The sequence below is a fragment of the Pseudorca crassidens genome, chromosome 15, assembly GCF_039906515.1.
Source record: "Pseudorca crassidens isolate mPseCra1 chromosome 15, mPseCra1.hap1, whole genome shotgun sequence".
Classification (NCBI taxonomy): Eukaryota; Metazoa; Chordata; class Mammalia; order Artiodactyla; family Delphinidae; genus Pseudorca; species Pseudorca crassidens.
In genome coordinates this window covers 40,408,735-40,422,571 of record NC_090310.1, presented here as the reverse complement: position 1 = coordinate 40,422,571, position 13,837 = coordinate 40,408,735, and the positions used below count along the sequence as shown (strand labels likewise).

The following is a 13,837-nucleotide window of genomic DNA, read 5'->3' as shown; positions in this document are numbered from 1 at the left end:
ATTGAAACGTCAGAGTTTAGGGCAGAGAAAGGTTTATCGAAGGGCTGTGCAAGGTAATGGGTGGCTCATGCCTCCCTAAAACCCGGAAATGCCCCGAAGGGTTTCAGCAAAGCTTTTTTTTTTTTTTTTTTTTAAAGAACTAGTGTTTGAGTCCTAATTTTCTTTTGGTTTTTTGTTTTGTTTTTTGCCATGCCGCGCTGGTATTGACTGTTATTGGCTGATATTGACTATTTTATTAAGAACTATTTTGAAATCAGGAGTCCTCAACAAAGAAAACGGGTTGTGTTCTGCTTTGAAACTAAAACATACTTTTCTATACAAATATCACTTAGTCTAGGTAAGAGATAACACATTCTGGGCATGTCACAGTCTGTCCCAAATAAGGGGGGCGGGGAATGGAAGCGCCAGCAAGAAGCAAGTAAAAGGTCACTTACACAGCTGCTGGAAACCCGCAAGGTTTGTCTGCGGCTGCCCTGTGCAGTAGGGAACCAGAAGCTCAGTGGGTGCGCTCTTGGCGCCCCGGAACTACAATTCCCGGAATGCCACGGGCAGGCTCCCCGGTCGCGCACGCGGTCGGAGCGCCTCAGGTCGGCTGCATTCATGGCGGCGCCCTGCAAGGCGGTGATCGTCCCCGGGAACGGGGGCGAGGATATGACCACACACGGCTGGTACAGCTGGGTGAAGAGGGAGCTGGAGCAGGTAGGAGACGCACCTCGCTGCACTGGGAGGTCGGGCTGGCGCGGGAGAGGCCGGAGGGCTCCCCGCTCCCACCCCCTTGTGCAGAGCCTGAGGGGACTGCGTTCTACTTTGGTGGGAATAAGACTGAATTGACGCCCTGCATTCAGTCTGTGCTTTTCCTGGAGTTTCTTTTCTGAGGAGAAGGGCCGAGAAAGGGCCCTTCCAGGGCGCGGCGCTGGGTTGCCACATTTGGGAGCGCCGCCTGGAGTTGGGCGCACAGCCTCCCGCCGCCCTGCAGTTGGGCTGGTGGAGGCCGCAGCGCTGTTAGGGTTCCATCAGTTTTCCTGTTTGCACTATTTCTTTTTGTAACCGTGGCCCCGTCTTAAGTATTTCCAATTGAGAAACGAAACCTCAGGAAACCGGAACTTAACCAGCCGCTCTCGCTTCTGTAACTACGCTTGCTGACCCCCCCTTGTAATCATCCAACCAATCAGACGGCGACTAGTGTCTTTGTTTAAAGGTTAACCAATCAGTACTCCCCACCCCTGGAAAGTCCCGAATTTGATTGTACCTGTCTATGAAAGAGCTGAACTAAACTCCATCGGGACCTCTTAGCGCCACCGGCAACGAGTGCGCAGAGGTCCAGGTTCGAACCTGCAGTAAATGACCCTTGCCGTTTGGCTTTGACTCTCGACTCTGGTGGTCTTGTGGAGGTGTCTCGCGACCGTGGGCATTTCATTTGGGGGCTCGTCCGGGATGCCCCCGAGCCCACCAGACATCAGGTCAACGGGTCATCGCTGACAACCGATCGGTAAGTAAGCCGGCTCAGGGTACCTTCTGTTTTGGGGACTAGGACAGTCCTGGCGGACGCGCTATAGGACACCTAGTCGGGTGTGGTTGGAGACGTCCACCACGACCCATCTGGGGCTGATAGCCCATCTGAAGCGCGCACGCGATAACCTTCCCTTCCTCCTTTTACAGGCTCCACTATTGGGACTGCTCTTAATCACTTTTGTTTTCAGAGTAACCTTCTCTAACCAATCTCTTCCAGGACCTAGACATGGGCCAAGCACAGAGTACCCCCCTCTTCCTCCTTCTCGCTAATTTCTGGGATGTAAAGTCCCGAGGACACAACCTCAGTCTGGACATCCGGAGAAGAAAACTAATTACCTTCTGCCGCTCTGAATGGCCAACTTTCGGGGTTGGCTGGCCCACCGAGGGTACCTTTTGTCTTCCTATAATCCTAAAAGTTAAATCTAGAGTTTTCTTGCCAGGAAAAGAAGGCCATCCAGACCAGATCCCCTACATCCTGGTATGGCAGGACCTGACAGAAAACCCACCTCCCTGGATGACCCCCTTTTTGTCATCAGGGTCATGTAAGATCCTTGCGGCCCGACCAACTAAACCTCCCAAGCCTCAGACCCCAACTGCACCCATACTCTCTGATAGCCAAGACCTCCTTCTCCTAGACACCCCCCATATCAACCTCCTCCTTTGGCCCCACAACCGGTCCCCCTTCCTGCTCCTGGCCCTGCTCCTCTCCCCTTGGTAGAACCTCCTGCGGCCCCTCCCGAGGGGCTACCCAGGTCAGAACCGGAGAACCGAGAGGCAGAAGCACTACCGGTCCTCCTGCCCAATGAAAATAACTCCCATGGGCCGGCTGGACGCACCCGTGAACGCACTCAGCGCGACCCAGGGTTCCGCCATCCGGATTCCACCATAGCCCTACCCCTGCGAGAAATAGGCCCTCCCGATGAGACAGGGAACCCCCGACTCCAGTATTGGCCATTCTCTACCAGTGACTTATATAATTGGAAAACCCAGAATGCCCGCTTCTCTGATAATCCTAAAGACTTGATAGCTCTTCTAGATAGCGTTATGTTCACTCATCAGCCCACCTGGGATGACTGCCAACAGCTCCTCCGGATCCTATTCACTACCGAAGAATGAGAGCGAATCCAGCTGGAGGCGAGAAAACTGGTTCCTGGAGATGATGGTCAACCCACCGCTAACCCTGACCTCATCAATGCAGCCTTTCCCTTAACTCGCCCCCCGCAGGATGAATGGGACTATAACACCGGAGAAGGTAGGGGACGACTGCTCATTTATCGCCAGACTCTAATGGCGGGTCTCCGGGCTGCCGCGCGCAAGCCCACTAATTTGGCCAAGGTATATTCAATTATACAAGGTAAAACAGAAAGTCCCTCCTCTTACTTAGAAAGATTAATGGAAGCCTTTAGGCAGTATACCCCTATGGATCCAGAGGCCCCCGAAAATCAGGCTGCCATTGTAATGTCCTTCGTTAACCAGGCAGCCCCTGATATTAAAAAGAAACTCCAGAAATTAGAAGATCTGGAGGGCAAACAGATACAGGATCTACTCCGTATTGCCCAGCGCGTCTTTAATAACCGAGACGCCCCAGAGGATAAACAACTTAAAGCCACTGAGAAAATGACTAAGGTCCTGGCCGCCATTGTTCAGAAAGATCAAGAGGGCCACCAGCCACTCGACCTCCCAGGCGACCATTGGACAGAGATCAATGTGCCTATTGCAAGGAAAAAGGCCACTGGGCTCGGGAATGCCCCAAGAAAAGGCAGCCGCGCCCCAACCAGAGGCAATGGCAACCGAAGGCCACCCCAGTCCTGTTTACACATGATGCAGAGTAGGGGGGATGGGGTTCGGACCCCCTCCCCGAACCCAGGGTAACCCTACAAGTGGAGGGGAAACCAGTCCAATTCCTGGTGGATACGGGGGCACAGCATTCGGTCTTGGTTAAGCCCCACGGGAAAGTTTCTAACAAATCCTCCTGGGTCCAGGGAGCTACAGGAGTCAAACATTACCCCTGGACCACTCAGAGAACTGTGGACTTGGGCACGGGAAGGGTAACCCATTCCTTTCTGGTCATTCCCGATAGCCCTTGCCCCTTACTGGGGAGAGACTTGCTCACTAAAATGGGAGCACAAATTCATTTTTGGCCAGAGGGGCCAATCGTAACAGACCCTCACGACCAACCCATATCTGTGCTCACCCTGAACTTGGAAGATGAGTACTGACTTCACCAGGAACCACCCTCCCAAAATCAAGATATAGAGTCATGGCTTCAGCAGTTCCCCAAAGCGTGGGCAGAAACAGGTGGGATGGGACTAGCCAAACATCGCCCAGCCGTATTCATAGAGATCAAACCAGGAGCAGATCCTGCACGTGTCCGACAGTATCCCATGCCCCTAGAGGCCAAGACTGGTATCACTCCTCATATTCGCCGGCTTCTTGACCTGGGGATACTGCGTCCCTGCCAGTCGGCCTGGAATACACCCCTGCTGCCAGTCTGCAAACCTAACAGTAAAGACTACCGCCCAGTGCAGGACCTGAGAGAAGTTAACAGACGGGTCATAGACATCCATCCTACTGTGCCCAATCCATATACTCTCTTGAGCGCCCTTAGTCCAGGAAAACAATGGTATACTGTGCTGGACCTCAAAGATGCCTTTTTTAGTTTACCCTTGGCGCCCAAAAGTCAAGAACTCTTTGCCTTCGAATGGTCGGATCCCGAGAGAGGCATAAACGGACAACTCACCTGGACCAGACTTCCCCAAGGATTCAAAAATTCGCCCACCTTGTTTGATGAGGCCCTACACGAGGATCTCAGTGAGTACCGGAGACAAAACCCCAATGTAACCCTCCTGCAGTATGTTGATGATCTCTTAATAGCTGCTGAGACCGCTGAAGCCTGCCTGCAGGGAACCAGAAACCTCCTACAGACTCTCGGCACCCTGGGATACCGGGCCTCTGCCAAGAAAGCGCAGATCTGCAGGCCTGAGGTAACTTACGTGGGGTACCTATTGAAAGGGGGGCAACGATGGCTCACAGATGCATGGAAGGAAACCGTCCTCCGCATCCCCAGACCCACCACGCCTCGACAGGTGAGGGAATTTTTGGGGTCAGCGGGGTTCTGCCGTTTATGGATACCCAAATTTGCTGAAATGGCCAAACCGCTATACTTAGCCACCAAAGAGCAGACGCCCTTTAAATGGACAGAGGAGGCTGAGCAATCATTTCAGCAGATCAAAACTGCCTTGCTATCCGCACCCGCCCTGGGTCTCCCTGATGTCTCCAAACCCTTCCACCTCTTTGTGGATGAAAGCAAAGGCATAGCTAAGGCCGTGTTGACCCAGCCCCTCGGTCCTTGGCCCAGGCCTGTCGCTTACCTATCAAATAAATTGGACCCAGTGGCTGCCGGCTGGCCTCCTTGCCTCCGGATGATCGCCGCCACGGCCCTAATGGTAAAGGATGCTGACAAACTAACTATGGGACAGGAGTTTCATGTCACCACCCCCCACGCCATCGACGGGGTTCTCAAACAGCCTCCCGACCGATGGATGAGCAATGCTCGACTGGTCCACTACCAGGGTCTACTGTTAAATCCCCTCAGAATCAGCTACACTCCGCCGCAGGCATTAAACCCTGCCTCCCTATTACTTGACCCAGATTTGGACTCCCCACTCCATGACTGCAGAGGTACTGGCCCAGATCCATGGGGTTCGGGAAGACCTACGTGACCAGCCCCTACCGGATGCACAAGTCACATGGTTCACTGACGGCAGCAGCTTTGTCCAGCAAGGTCAGAGGTATGCGGGGGCAGCGGTAACATCAGAAACTGAGGTGGTATGGGCAGAGACTCTCCCCCCGGGGACCTCAGCCCAAAAAGCTGAATTAATTGCCCTGACCCAAGCTCTCAAGATGAGCAAAGGCCAAAAAGCCACCATATATACAGACAGCCGGTATGCTTTTGCTACCGCACATATACATGGGGCAATATACCGAGAGCGGGGACTACTCACAGCAGAGGGCAAAGACATCAAGAACAAAGAGGAAATCCTGGCCTTGCTAGCGGCCATATGGGAACCCAAAAAGCTAGCCATTGTACACTGCCCGGGGCATCAAAAACCCACGAATCCAGTCGCCCGAGGCAACAATTTGGCAGACCAGACGGCTCGACAGGCGGCACACACTCCAATACCATTACTTCCCCTGCAACTGCCGGATCCAGGGCCCCGGGAAATACCGCCCCAACCCGACTACTCGGAGGATGACATCAGATGGATGAGCAAGCTCCCTCTAACCCAGGTTAGAGACGGATGGTGGCGGGACGCTAAGAACAATATCCTCCTTCCTGAGAAACTAGGAACCCTGGTCCTTGGACGGATCCACCGTAGCACCCACTTGGGCGCCCGACGGCTACAGGATCTCATCAGGCAGACTGGACTTAAAAATGTCTCCGAGAAGACTGAACGACTGGTTGCTGACTGTGCAGTCTGCCAACTCCATAATGCCAGTACCCACCCGTCAACCACTGGCATCCGGGAAAGAGGAAACCAGCCCGGAGCCTACTGGGAAGTGGACTTTACGGAGGTAAAGCCTGGCAAATATGGGTATAAATATTTACTGGTGTTTATAGATACCTTTTCAGGTTGGACTGAGGCATTCCCAACCAAGAATGAGACTGCACAAATAGTAGCTAAGAAACTACTAGAAGAGATCCTGCCCAGGAATGGCTTTCCAGTTATGATAGGGTCTGACGACGGGCCAGCCTTCGTTTCTAAGGTAAGTCAGGATCTGGCTTCCATACTTGGGGCTAATTGGAAATTACATTGTGCATACCGCCCCCCGAGTTCAGGACAGGTAGAAAGAATGAATAGAACTCTAAAAGAGACCTTGACTAAATTGACCATAGAGACTGGCGCTAACTGGGTAGTCCTACTCCCCTACGCTCTGTTTAGGGTGCGAAATTCCCCCTATAAGCTAGGATTTACTCCCTACGAAATAATGCATGGTAGGCCTCCTCCTATCATCCCTAACCTAAAGACTAACCTTATCCAATTGGACCCAGAAAATAATCTCCTGTCTTCCCTCCAAGCCTTACAGCGGACACACGAGACAATCTGGCCCAAACTAAAAGAGCTATATGCAACAGGACCCCCGCCTACTCCACACCAGCTCCGGCCAAGTGACTGGGTCCTTGTCAAACGCCATCGACAAGAGACCCTAGAACCCAGGTGGAAAGGACCTTACCAGATCATCCTGACAACGCCGACGGCCATCAAGGTGGACAGCATAGCTGCCTGGATCCATTACACCCACGTCAAGCCGGTGGACCCATTTTCTGACCTCATCAAGTCCACTAAAGCTGACGTCACCTGGATGGTGGACCGGAATAAGGACAATCCCTTCAAACTGACCTTGTGCCGTACCCTCCCCCATGATGACCAAGGTACTGCTGATAGCCCTAATAATAGTCCTAACCCTCAACCCTCGGGCCACGAGGGGAGGACTCGGCCCTTCCCCCATAAGAATACTTTAATACAACAACTATATGGTGCACCGTGCGAGTGCAGGGGAGGTACTATGGAGACTCCTGAGGTTCCCCGAGGGTATACTCATATGCAGGACTGCGGGGGAATAACTGCATACCTTGTTCAGGAATATAAGGGCACCAGGGCCTCTCAAAGCTGGCAATGCTACCATAAGCCTAAGCCACTCCCCCCTCGAGCCACTTGCCCCTGTTCTACCTTCCAGGAATCAATGCATAGCATGTGCTATTCCTCTTACCAGCAATGTATAGGGGCCAATAACAAGACTTATTTCACAGCCATACTACAGAATAATAAAAGCCCCACCATTAGTGAGGGTAATAAATATCTTCAGGCTGGATGCACTGGCACCCCCGGGACCCCGGTATGCTGGAATACCAGGGCCCCCACACATATGTCAGACGGTGGGGGGCCCCAGGACGCAGTGCGCCAGATAGAAACCCGAAGACAAATAGAAGAGGTCTATCGGCATCTGTACCCACAGCTCAACTACCACCCCCTAATTCTCCCTAAGGTCAATCCCTCTGAATTGGACCCCCAGACCATGACTATACTAGAAGCTACTTTTACACTTTTGAATGCCACCAACCCCCACTTAGCACAGGATTGCTGGCTCTGCCTTCCTCAAGGACCGCCCCGCCCTATAGCCATCCCCACCTTCGCCAATTTAAACATCAGCGAACGATGTAACCCTACTTTACTCCCCGAGCCGTTCCCCATACAATTTTCAAAATTTTCAACCACCTTTAATACCTCATGCTTTGTCAAGAACGATTCCCTCTCTAACGCCAGTATTGACTTGGGAATCCTTTCATCCACTGGATGTAGTCAGTATATCCCCGTGAACTCTTCCCTCTGTAGTCCTAACACCACTGTTTTTGTCTGTGGAAATAACCTAGCATACACCTATTTACCCCCGAATTGGACAGGGGTCTGCAAGCTAGCCACCCTCCTCCCCAATGTAGACCTAATCTCGGGAGACACCCCATTGCCCATTCCCAGCTTTGACCTTTGGGCAGGGAGAACCAAACGAGCCATTACAGCCATACCCCTCCTGGTAGGATTAGGAATTACAGGAGCTGTGGCCACAGGAAGTACAGGTCTTGGGGTCTCCCTTCACTCCTATAATCAGCTGTCTAGGCAATTAATAGAAGATGTAGAAGCCCTCTCTGGTACCATTCAGGACTCACAGGACCAATTAGATTCATGGGCCGAGGTAGTCCTACAGAATAGGAGGGGCTCAGACTTGCTGACAGCTGAACAGGGTGGGATATGCCTCGCCCTAAAAGAAAAATGTTGTTTCTATGCAAATAAATCAGGCATTGTAAGAACCAAGATCCACCAGCTCCAGGAAGACCTAGCTCGCTGCCGGCAGGAATTAGCGGATAATCCCCTTCGGTCAGGATTTCATGGAATGCTTCCCTTCCTCCTCCCCATCCTGGGCCCTCTGCTATGCCTCCTTCTCCTCTTCACTATAGGCCCCTGTATACTCAGGAGAGTCATAGATTTTGTCCGAGAAAAAATAAATGCAGTTCAGCTAATGGTATTAACACAATATCAGCCCAACGAGGCCTTAGAAATTGAAGAAACTGAGCCTTAAGGACCCAAGATTGGCTCCTCTGGTTCATGAGAAAGGGGGGAATGAGGGGACTGCGTTCTACTTTGGTGGGAATAAGACTGAATTGACGCCCTGCATTCAGTCTGTTCTTTTCCTGGAGTTTCTTTTCTGAGGAGAAGGGCCGAGAAAGGGCCCTTCCAGGGCGCGGCGCTGGGTTGCCACATTTGGGAGCGCCGCCTGGAGTTGGGCGCACAGCCTCCCGCCGCCCTGCAGTTGGGCTGGTGGAGGCCGCAGCGCTGTTAGGGTTCCATCAGTTTTCCTGTTTGCACTATTTCTTTTTGTAACCGTGGCCCCGTCTTAAGTATTTCCAATTGAGAAACGAAACCTCAGGAAACCGGAACTTAACCAGCCGCTCTCGCTTCTGTAACTACGCTTGCTGACCCCCCCTTGTAATCATCCAACCAATCAGACGGCGACTAGTGTCTTTGTTTAAAGGTTAACCAATCAGTACTCCCCACCCCTGGAAAGTCCCGAACTTGATTGTACCTGTCTATGAAAGAGCTGAACTAAACTCCATCGGGACCTCTTAGCGCCACCGGCAACGAGTGCGCAGAGGTCCAGGTTCGAACCTGCAGTAAATGACCCTTGCCGTTTGGCTTTGACTCTCGACTCTGGTGGTCTTGTGGAGGGGTCTCGCGACCGTGGGCATTTCAAGCCCTGCTGGGAACCCCGTCTTAGACTCTACAAGTAGTGGAGGAAGTTCGGCTGGTGAAACAGCCAGGAGGGCTCCTCTCAGGGCTCAGAGTACAAGCTCCACCTCTAGAAACTGGAGACCGAGCCCGCTCCGCGTATCTGCTGCGGGTTCAGATATGGGACTCCCAGATAATTCTACACCAATCTTCTCTGCTCTCTGTCTCGGATTTTTTTTTTTTTTTTTGCGGTACGCGGGCCTCTCACTGTTGTGGCCCCTCCCGCTGCGGAGCACAGGCCCCGGACCCGCAGGCTCAGCGGCCATGGCTCACGGGCCCAGCCGCTCCGCGGCGTGTGGGATCTTCCCGGACCGGGGCACGAACCTGTGTCCCCTGCATCGACAGGCGGACTCTCAACCACTGCGCCACCAGGGAAGCACCTGTCTCGCATCTTTAAACATTTTAATATGTAATATTGATATTTACAAAGGATGTATGTAACACGTACATACATTATGAAGTATAATGTAACCAATACTTGAGGGTCCCTCACCAAACTGAAATCTAGGAACATTATCAATACCTTCAGAGCCGCCTGTAAGTCCCTCCATCCCGTTTCCCTGCCGTATGACATTTTAAAAGTTTGTTTCGCTTTTAAAACTTAATTTAAAAAATTAATGTACTGTTCAACCTATGTATGTATCCTTTAAGCAATATATTGTTAAATTTGGCCTCTTTGTGAGCTTTATAAAAATGGCATCTAACTGTGGGCTGTCTTGTGCATCTTGATTTTTTTTTTAAACGTTCTTCCATAACTAGGCAATAAGACTGTTTCCTGAGTTGCCAACCTCTAGAGCTCTAGACTGGGTCTCTAGAATAAAATTCCAGGCTTGTGGCTGAGAGCCATGGCTAGAGCTACAAACCAAAAGGTCAGGGCTGCAGCTGTCCAAGAGGATTGGATCTCCAACTTTCTGTACCACATTTAACCTACTCCCTGGAGCATAGTCTGATTGGCTCCAGGTCAGTTTGTCTAGAATCTGCTATGCCCTCTCTATATGTATATGCCAGCGGTGATAAATGTACATGTGCAGTTGCACATATGAAGAGATCTGCGGAGCTGGCTAGATAGAGAACTACAGACAGATGGAGTTTATGAGGAGGGATTGTATATTCATATGTAATCCTGTAGCACTTACCCCACTTCATTTCATGATATAAACAACTACTTATTGAATTGTTAAAGCTCATATCAGGTGTCTCATTTCTTATTAGCAAAGTATTAGTTGTAATTAAGCTCTTTATTATACTTTTTTTCTCCCTCTCATATCGTAGATACCTGGTTTCCAGTGTTTGGCTAAAAACATGCCTGACCCAAGTAAGTTTTTTAAATGTGTCTTTAAAAAGCCTCCTCTTGTTGGGTTTTGATCTTGTCATTTTCCGGTAGAGAAGAGGAATATCCTAGCAGAGAAGCCTAAGGGAATACATACCTCAGAGTGAATGATGGCAAGTATTTGGGGGAGGAGGATGCAAACCAAAAAACATGATAGAAAATTATGGTAAGGCTCAAGAAGAGCACCTGGGCTCGGAAGAATTTAATTTTCAACTTTGTAAGCAACGGATTTTCCCTTCTATAAGTCAAATCTTTTCAGGCAAAATTTATGTGTGTTTCATTTGAGGCAGAGGTATGACAAAACTTACAGCATCTCTATGAGATCCTAATATTAGAAAATGTAACGTGGCCCCTCCTGTTCTGAGTGCCTATGAGTTGTCTCAGGAATTTCCTTTTTGGGAAGAAAGAAAATATGTGGACATCAACTTGAGAAACAATATTGTCAAGAGGATTTTTGTTTTTAAGTTGGAAAGTTTACATTAAACTTCAGAGTTATATTTTATTTTCTTAGTATTTCCTTTCAAGAAAATGCTAAAAAATAAAAACAAAACTATTTACCAAAACTACAGATTTGAGTCTTTCAGACAGCAACACATAAAACTTTGGCCCTGGGCTTCCCTGGTGGCGCAGTGGTTGAGAGTCCGCCTGCCGATGCAGGGGACATGGGGTTCGTGCCCCGGTCCGGGAGGATCCCACATGCCGCGGAGCGGCTGGGCCCGTGAGCCATGGCCGCTGAGACTGCGCGTCCAGAGCCTATGCTCCGCAACGGGAGAGGCCACAACAGTGAGAGGCCCGCTTACCACAAAAACAAACAAACAAAAACAAACAAACAAAAAAAACTTTGGCCCTATTAAAACAGCCCCATCCCCCATTGCGGTCCTGCGGTTTGCTGAATGGTCCTCTGTTAGAAAGGTGGGCAGCGCTGGACTGAGACTGTCCCTGTTGAGTGACGGACTCTTTCTTTCCCCTGAACCTTAGTCACAGCTCGAGAGAGCATCTGGCTGCCCTTCATGGAGACGGAGCTGCACTGTGACGAGGAGACCATCATCATAGGCCACAGTTCTGGGGCCATTGCAGCCATGAGGTGTGGTCCTTATTGAATTGTCACCATCCCCCCTACCCCTGTGGGCTCCAGTCAAGCTTGCTTGGGAAATACTTCGTGCACATCTTAAGTTTACACTGCAGAGGAGACAGTGAGTAGTAAAATGATCTGTCCTAATTCCTTCCTGGTTTGATTAGTGGATTAAAAAGATACTTTGCTCTTACTGGGATACAGTGACCCTTTTAAAACACAAGTGCCTCCGAACCCCAGCAGCTCCCGTCACCCTCAGAAGAACTCAGCCTTCAAGCCCCCCGCCCCCCATGTCGTCTCTGCCGTCTCCCCTTCGCTGCCCCCAGCCTGGTTTACAGACCTCAGTGCAGTTCCTTGAACACGCCGAGCTTGTGCCTTTCTTAGGCCTGTGCTTGCCGCTGTTCTACTTGGACTCTCTGTCCCCAGACACCTGCATGGCCTTCTCCTCTCTAGGTCTCTGCTCCACGTCCCCTTTCAGTGAGGCCTTATGTAATCACTCCACGTGAAACAGCAGCCTCACCCCACCGAATCCTACCCCCTTTATATCTTATGACCCCCCTTATTATCTGTAGCACTTTTCACCACCTGACATCCTATTCATTCCTTGTCTCCTGCCAGTCAAATGTAAGCTCCATGAGGGTGGGGCTTTGTTCATTCTGACACGAAACCCCGGTGCCTGGCAGCGTGTCTGGCATATGGTAGGTGCTGATAACTCCCCATTGGAGGGTGGAGGCTGCTACCCGCACTGCCCTCCACTCCCCTCCCCCCCCCGCCAGCCCCAGCCCCCGCCCCCAGGGGTCATGGGTGCCTCCCTGCTGCTCCCCATTAGAACGTCACCCTGCAGGCTTATAAGGCCTGGAATGTAAGGATGGAGCTGGCTGAATAGCCTGTTAGGGTTGGGTTTCCTCTGTATTTGCGAGGCTAGATGACAAAGGATTATGGGGGTTTTTTTGTTTTAATTAATTAATTAATTTTTTGCTGCGTTGGGTCTTCATAGCGGTGCGCGGGCTTCTCATTGCAGTGGCTTCTCTTGTTGCAGAGCACGGGCTCTGGGCGCGCGGGCTTCAGTAGTTGTGGTGTGTGGTCTTCAGTAGTTGTGGCACTTGGGCTCAGTAGTTGTGGCACATAGGCTTAGTTGCTCTGGGGCATGTGGGATCTTCCCGGACCAGGGCTCGAACCTGTGTCCCCTGCATTGGCAAGTGGATTCTTAACCACTGTGCCACCAGGGAAGTCCCAGGATTATGGTTTTTGTGTGGCTTCTTGTCCCCAGCAGCCCCTCAGGATGTCACGTGAATCGATTGTCAGAGAAATCTTGCCAAGTTCCATAACCTTTCAGCCACACCTGTGGAAGCTACAAGAATAATGCTTTCCTATGTGGACCTACAGAATTGTGGTACATAGTGTTTATAAGCTGCCAGGGGTTGTCCGGAAAATGAAGAAAGCCCTTTATGCTGAAATCTGTGCTAACCCAAGGCCAACTAAATTTTTCTCAGGCCGCTGGCTAATAACGATGTGGCTTCTTTTAAAGACTCCTGAAATTTATTGTAGGATTGTCAGGAACCTTCTAAAAATTAACTTCTAAAGTTAAGGTAGGCAAGCAGAAAACCAGATGCTAAAGCCATGGGGCCTAAGATCATAGGGGAACAGGATACAGAGGACTACCCCACAGTTACTTATTAATCACAAGGGGGAATTGTGTCTTTACAGTGGAGGGATCTGAGGGGTATCACCCTAGGGAATCTGACAGTCTCAGCAGTAATGGGACGAACTGGCATCGTGTGCCCATCGTTGTGGAGGAGTGGGAAGGACACAACATTGCCTACGTAATGGTCTTGCCAAGTGTTTCACCTCAGCCTAATCATGAGGAAACAAGTTCAGTTTAGGGGATAACGTACAAGAAAATGGGCCTAAAATCCTTAAAAGTCGTCAATCTCATTTAAAACAAATTTAAAAGTGATTGAAGAGTCATGAAACCAAACGCGTGATCTTTGACCAGATCTAGGATTGAAAAGATGTTTTAAAGAACAGTTTGGTACAACTAGGGAAAAATGAATACAGGTAATGTTACTGTCTTGGTGCTAA

General features: G+C 50.6%; 1 protein-coding gene across 7 annotated transcripts in view; it reads left to right on the top strand.

Annotated features, from left to right (window-relative positions):
* The first annotated feature begins 409 nt into the window (after positions 1-409).
* The window catches only part of RBBP9 (RB binding protein 9, serine hydrolase), a 17,974-nt gene continuing 4,546 nt past the window's right edge, over positions 410-13,837 (top strand). The window contains exons 1-3 of one of the 7 annotated variants that reach the window (XR_010935089.1): positions 410-699; positions 6,593-6,946; positions 10,626-10,668. Coding sequence is in view for 5 of the 7 variants with exons in the window: in XM_067707329.1 (XP_067563430.1) it covers positions 540-699; positions 6,593-8,646 (2,214 nt within the window). In the remaining 2 variants the exon portion in view is untranslated. Of the gene's footprint in view, positions 700-3,863; positions 6,280-6,592; positions 9,267-10,625; positions 10,669-11,661; positions 11,877-13,837 lie in introns of those variants that run through there. The other 6 variants (XR_010935087.1, XM_067707332.1, XM_067707331.1 and 3 more) reach the window with 6 other exon arrangements.